Source organism: Lepus europaeus, chromosome 1 (genome assembly GCF_033115175.1).
Source record: "Lepus europaeus isolate LE1 chromosome 1, mLepTim1.pri, whole genome shotgun sequence".
Taxonomy (NCBI): Eukaryota; Metazoa; Chordata; class Mammalia; order Lagomorpha; family Leporidae; genus Lepus; species Lepus europaeus.
In genome coordinates this window covers 162,617,842-162,624,726 of record NC_084827.1, presented here as the reverse complement: position 1 = coordinate 162,624,726, position 6,885 = coordinate 162,617,842, and the positions used below count along the sequence as shown (strand labels likewise).

The following is a 6,885-nucleotide window of genomic DNA, read 5'->3' as shown; positions in this document are numbered from 1 at the left end:
CGCAGGTGGAGGATTAGCCAAGTGAGCCACGGCGCCAGCCCCCTATTTTATTATTTTTTAATGATTTATTTATTTGGGTATTCATGTGGGTAACAGCCGCCCAAATGCTTGGGCCACCACCTGCTGCCTCCCAGGGTCTGCATTAGCAGGAAGCTGGATTTATTTATTTGAAAGACAGGGTTAGAGAGAGAGAGAGAGAGAGAGAGAGAGAGACAGAGAGAGAGAGAGACAGATAGAGAGATAGAGAGACAGAGAGGGAAAGAGATCTTCCACCTGCTGATTCACTCCCCAAATGGCCACAGTGGCCATGGCTGGGCCAGGTTGAAACCAGGAGCTTCATTTGAGTCTCCCAGGTAGGTGCAGGGGCCCAAGGACTTGGGCCATCTTCTGCTACATTCCTAGGTGCATTAGCAGGGAGCTGGATTGGAAGGGAGCAGCTGGGACTGGAACCTGCACCCACATGGATGCTAGCATCGCAGGCAGTGACTTAACCCGTTATACCACAGCACTGGCACCCACATTGTGCTTATCTATCCATTCACTGATGAACATCTGTCTCTCGATTAAATAAAGTCAATGAAAAGAGAAGTAATCAGAGAATGTGCATTGTCCACGAGCCTTTGGAAGGCTCCTTGTGTTTCTTGGAAAGACCTTCGTCCATGACCTCTGCTCACCCTGGCCCGGCCTCTCTGTACCAGTTTGGATGCTGTTGGCTGGAGGTAATGAAATAAATGCCCAACTAACAGTGGTTGATGCAAAAAAGACATTTAATGATCTCACCTTATAAGAAACGATAGGTAAGTGTTTCCAGCACTGGCTCAGTGATTAAAGTTTTAAAAATTACACTACAAGATTATCATCTTAACCATTTTTAAGTGCACTGCTCTGTGACATTAAGTACTGTCACATCATCGTACAGCTATCGCCGCTGTCCGCCTCCAGAGCTTTGTCACCAATCTGAAATCCTGCGCCCACCGCAGGAGACCTCCGCTCACCCCCGAGCTCTGCTGTTCCACTTCTGTCGCTGTGACTGTTCCAGGCACTGCACAGGAGCAGAATCATAAAATATTTGCTCTTCCTATCTGGTTTATGTCAGATAATAACACTTTCTTTTCTAAAAAGATTTATTTATTTATTTTGACACTCGAGTTACAGAGAGAGAAGAGACAGATACACACAAAGAGAGAGAGAGACATCTTCCATCTGCTGGTTCACTCCCCAGGTGACTGCAATGGCCGGGCTTGGGCCAGGCCAAAGCCAGGAACCTGGAGCTTCCTCTGGGTCTCCCACATGGGTGCAGGGGCCGAAGCACTTGGTCCATCTTCTGCTGTTTTTCCCAGGCCATTAGCAGGGAGCTGGACTGGAAGTGGAGCAGCCGGGACACCAACTGGTGCCATTATGGGATGCTGTTGTCGCAGGAGGTGGTTTTACCCACTTCACCACCACGCCGGCCACACATAATGATGTTTTCAAAGTTCATCTGTGATGTAACGCATGCTCACTCCTTTTTAAGGCTGTTGCGCACATGCGGCACATCGTGTGTACCTGTCTCTTCCCTGATGGACGTCTGGCTTGTTTCTACTTTTTCACTCCTGGGAATATCACTGCCGTGAACACTGCCACGCAAAAGTCTGTTCCAGCCCTTGCTTTCTGCTATTTCATGCACACACCTGCAAGTGGGATTATGGGATCATGTAGTCATTCTGCTCCACGTTTTGAGGCAAATTGCCATGCTCTTGTCCAGAGTGGCCGCACCATCTCACACTTCTACCACCAACACTGTAAGGGTCCCAGTTCCTCCACGTCCTGCTGGCCCTGGCTCGCTCCCTCGCTCGCTCCCTCAGTCCGTTCTCGCTCTCTGCTAACAGCCATCCCCTGGACATGAAGTGGTAGCGCACTGTGGGTTTGATTTGTTCTTCTCAGCAGGGGGTTTTGGGGCCAGTGGTAGAATGAGAAGAGTCCCGTGATTGGCAGAGTAATCATGGGAAGTGGCAGGAGCCGGGTCAGGCTTTCTAAACTGTGCACTGGGCGCCTGCTGAGGAAGTGGGCTCCGCTCCTTCCTATAGCCACAGTGAGGGCTGTGGTGACTCCAGGACCAGGACCAGCCGGTGGATATGAGGCTTGGGATGAGATGTGCAAGGGAGGAAGGAAGCCCGAGAGACTGCAGCCCACATAGGCATCTTAGAGAGTGGTAGAGGTGTTCCCTGAAGACGATGCGACAAAGGAAGGCCTGCTCTCCTTGGCCAGGAACTCTTTGCTGATCAGGCCGTGCGTGGCCAGGATCTTGAGCAGGCCGTAGCGAAACTTTTGGCCAATGAAGGCGTAGATGATGGGGTTGAGGCAGCTGTGCAGGAAGCCCAGAATCTCGGTGGCGTCCAGGGCCCGGTCAATGTCATTGCGACGGTCACACGTCTCCTGTATCACGCGGGTCCTCATGAGGGTGTCTGCGAGCAGGACCAGGTTGTAGGGCAGCCAGCAGAGCAGGAAGATGAGCACGACGGCAAAGATGACCCGCATGGCCCGGTGCTTCTGCCCCATGTGGGCCTTGAACAGCGTGCGCAGGGTGAACCCGTAGCAAAACAGCATGACCAGCAGCGGCAGGATGAAGCCGAAAGTCTGAGGCAGGATCCGCAGCACCATGCGCCATTTCGCGGTGCTGTTCCCCATGTCTTCATAGCAGGTTGGGCTGGAATTGGGTGGGAAGATAGCATTACGGAACAGTAAGATGGGCAGAGACAGGATCAGAGACACTCCCCACATGCTTAAGCATATGAACTTGACCAAGTGGCGCTTCTGGATCATTGTGCGAGTGGCATGGACAATGGCCAGGTAGCGGTCAATACTGATGCAGGCCAGGAGCAGGATTCCGCTGTAGAAGTTGACTTCCTTCACGAGTGAGACCACCTTGCACAGGGGCGTGCCGAAAGTCCAGCCGTGCACCTTGGAGGCGGCCCAGATGGGCAAGGTGGTGGCAAAGAGCAGGTCGGCGATGGCCAGGTTCAGCAGGTAGACATCGGTGACCGAGCAGGTGCTCCGGCTGTACAGGATGACCAGCATCACCAGGGAGTTGCCCAGCAGGCTCAGCAGGAAGACCAGGGCATAGATGATGACCAGAACATAACTGTTGGTTTCCAGAGATTCTGGCTTGCACGGAGCAGAGTCCAGCAGGGTAGGGGGTAGGTCAGTGCTGTAACTGTAATTGCTAAAATCGCCGAAGAAATCTTCATAGCTGTAATTCTCCCAGCTAAACACTTGCATTTCTGAGGTAGTCTTAAATCCTGGAGCAGAGAAGAGAGGTGAGGGTTACTACACAAGAAGAGCTCCCTCAACTCTTGCCCACATACCTGAGAAATGGGGCAGGAGGGAAGTGTCTTTGTGTTGCCTGCGTATTACACGGGAGCGATTTTCACTTCTAACATTTAAGTAGTGGGGTCTCTAAGGTTAAGTGACACATTTAGTGATCCATTGCACATTTTATGAAAAGGCTATATCATTCCCTTCAATGTCAGAGAGAGAGAGCTTCTGAACAATTTCTATGACATTGTCGCAACTTCTCTTTGGATAATCCCTAGAGAACCCTGAATGGTGAGCATCTTTGGATACTGAGGCTGGATTTCGTGTTTAGATACAGACATGCTGTTCAGTTCCTAATCTGGGGTCCAAGCAGGCCATCCAATTGGGTTGTACTTCAAGAAAAAGATCCAGATTTGACTGTAAACCTGAGGGGTGAATCCTTGTCTCCTGCTTTCTGGAAGATAGTTTAAAAGAAGTACCCTGGGGGGAAAAACCAGTTTGTGCTGCGGCAGCAGGAAGTTGCAGTGGGCCCAAGCCAGAAGAAACATCAGCCAGCTGACAGGGACAGAAGGCGGCCTGATGCGGGCCTGTTTGTGTGGTCTGATAAGCAGGTGGCTGGCTGATTCGCCTAGTGTGTGTAAATGGATTACTTTGGGAAACTGGGGCCACTACATTCTGCTGCAGGGGGGTGAGCAGAGAAAGCCAGTGTGCGCCCAGGCTAAGGGGTGGGGCAGCAGGAAGTGTGGTGGCTTTTCCGTCCTGGTGGGGACCTTTCCTGCCCTGCCTACGTGTGCCTTCCTCTCTCCCTGCAGGCTTAGTCCACCCCTGTGGGTTCTGCCCTTGCTACTCCCGTAGCTGAGATTCTGCTTCTGGGTACAGGGGCGGCGACAGCCACTCTGAACTGTTACCCCAGTTTTCCAAAGAATGAAAGCAAGGCAACCCAGCCACCGGATCAGCTTCTTCTTGAAGCACAAACCAGGACCCCACCGTGTCATTTCTTGATATTTCAGTCCTCCCAGGCTCTACCCCACCCTGCGTGGAACCCAGTATGAGAGAAGAGACAGGCGGCGTGGGAGGGAGGAGCCAGTGCTATGGTGCAGTGGGTAAAGCAGCTGCCTGTAACGCCGGCATCCCTTGTGGGCGCCGGTTTGAGTCCCGGCTGCTCTATTTCTGATCCAGCTCCCTGCTAATGTGCCTGGGAAAGCATGCAGAAGATGGCCCAAGTACTTAGGTCCCTGCCACCCAAGTGGGAGCCCAGATGAAGCTCCTGGCTCCTGGCTTCAGCCTGGCTCAGCTCTGGGCCTTCCAGCCACTTGGGAAGTGAATCAGAGGATGGAATCTCCCTCTCTCTCTCTCTAACTTTCAAATAAATAAATAAATAGTAAATCTTATAAAAAAGAGGATGGGCAGTGACACTGTTAATGAAGACGCAGAGAAATCAGAATCTTCCGCGTGTGTGCTGGTTGGAATGTGAAATGGCTCAGCTGCTTCAGAGAATGGCCTAGCAGTTGCCTGAAAGGTAAAAGGTGGGGTCACCATGGGACTCAGCAGTTCTCATCCCAGGGATACAACCGAGAGAACTGAAACTGTATGGCCACAGGGCTGGCATCGTGCTGCAGTGGGTTAAGCCACTGCCTGCGACACTGGCAGCCCATGTGGGAGCATAGGTTTGAGCCCCGGCTGCTCCACTTCCTATCCAGCAGCAGAAGATGGCTTAAGTGCTTGGGCCCTTGACTCACATGGGAGACCCAGATGGAGTTCCTGGCTTCGACCTGGCACAGCCCTGGCCTCTGTGGCCTTCTGGGGAGTGAATCAGTGGATGGAGGATCTCCTTCCCTCTCTCTCTCTATCTCTCTCTTTCTCTCTCTCTGTCACTCTGCCTTTCAAATAAATAAAATAAATCTTAAGAAAAGACTGTGTGGCCGGCGCTGCGACTCACTAGGCTAATCCTCTGCCTGCGGCGCTGGCACACCGGGTTCTAGTCCTGGTCAGGGCGCCGGATTCTGTCCCGGTTGCCTCTCTTCCAGGCCAGCTCTCTGCTGTGGCCCAGGAGTGCAGTGGAGGATGGCCCAAGTATTTGGGCCCTGCACTCCACAGGAGACCAGGAAAAGCACCTGGCTCCTGCCTTCGGATCAGCGCGGTGCGCCGGCCACAGTGTGCAGGCCGTGGCGGCCACTGGAGGGTGAACCAACGGCAAAGGAAGACCTTTCTCTCTGTTTCTCTCTCTCGCTGTCCACTCTGCCTGTCCAAAAAAAAAAAGACTGTGTCTTTACAAAGTTTTTTTTTTTTTTTTAAAGAAAATGTACGTCTGCATAGAAACTTGTATGTGAATGGACAACAACATTCTTCATGACAGTCCCTAAGCAGGAAGAACCCAAATACCCATCCGCCGACGCGTGGATGACCACAGTCAGGTTCGCAGATACCCCGGAATATTACTCAGCCCTAAGAAGGAAGTACTGATACGTGATGCACACAGATGAACCTTGAAACCGACATTCCAAAAGAAAGAAAAGGCTCCATCCTGTGTGATGCCACGCCTGTGAAACAATCAGAACAGGCCAACTGGTAGAGACAGACGGTAGATGAATGGTTGCCAGGGACTGGGGGTGGGGGTGGGAAGAGGAATGTTAACAAGTACAGAGTTTCTTTTTCTGGGTGATGAAAGCATTCTGGAATTAGCGGCAGTGACTATACAACTACTAAAAATCACAGGATTATATACTTTAAATGAGTGGAGTGTAAATTATATCTCAATCAAAAAAAAGATTAACCAAAGAGTGCACAACCTTGCAAAGCAAACATTAAGTATTCCAACAACAACCCAAGGAGCCCTAGGAAGGCTTTCTCTTTAGCAGAGGGTAATCTCAGTTACTGTCAATCATACAGAGCAAAGAAAAAGGTTGAATGGGATTAAGAGAACCTAGAAGCACAATGCCCTTTCCTGTGAGTGATGGACTCGTTAGCATTCCCCTTCCTGGGAAGGGTTTCCTTTCCTACCCTACGTGGCGGTGGCCAGCCAGACTGCCTCCCAGCACCCTGCTGTCACAGATGGAGAAGATTCCATCCGTTGGTGAACCTAGGAAGATGTGATGACCAGGGCGAGGCCCCATCTGGCCAGGAAGATGAGGAGGGAATGGGAGAGGCAGGTGGTACAGCTGGCTTGGCCAGTGTGGTTGGCAGGGCCCGAAAAAAGTCTCCGGCTCTGCAGTCCCATGGCCAAGAGCACTTTGCTCGGAGGCCCAGGGTTCCGTCCAATCGAGTGACGTCACCTCTGACAGCAATTGACCAGAGCTGCTCTTATTTTTTTTTTTTTTTTTTTACAGGTAGAGTGGACAGTGAGAGATAGAGACAGACAGAAAGGTCTTCACCCTCCAATGGCCGCCGTGGCCGGCGCGCTGCGGCCGGCGCACCGCGCTGATCCAAAGCCAGGAGCCAGGTGCTTCTCCTGGTCTCCCATGCGGGTGCAGGGCCCAAGCACTTGGGCCATCCTCCACTGCACTCCCGGGCCACAACAGAGAGCTGGCCTGGAAGAGGGGCAACCGGGACAGAATCCGGCACCCCGACCGGGACTAGAACCCGGTGTGCCAG

General features: G+C 52.2%; 1 protein-coding gene across 1 annotated transcript; it reads right to left on the bottom strand.

Annotated features, from left to right (window-relative positions):
- Positions 1 to 2,181: 2,181 nt before the first annotated feature.
- On the bottom strand, positions 2,182 to 3,258 carry LOC133767468 (C-X-C chemokine receptor type 2). The gene has a single exon (XM_062201875.1). The coding sequence runs from the start codon at positions 3,256 to 3,258 to the stop codon at positions 2,182 to 2,184; it is 1,077 nt and encodes a 358-aa protein (XP_062057859.1).
- Between the last annotated feature and the right edge of the window lie 3,627 nt (positions 3,259 to 6,885).

Coding starts and splice junctions, on each gene's coding strand:
- LOC133767468 (XM_062201875.1), bottom strand. CDS start 3,258: ATGCAAGTGTTTAGCTGGGAGAATTACAGCTATGAAGATTTCTTCGGC.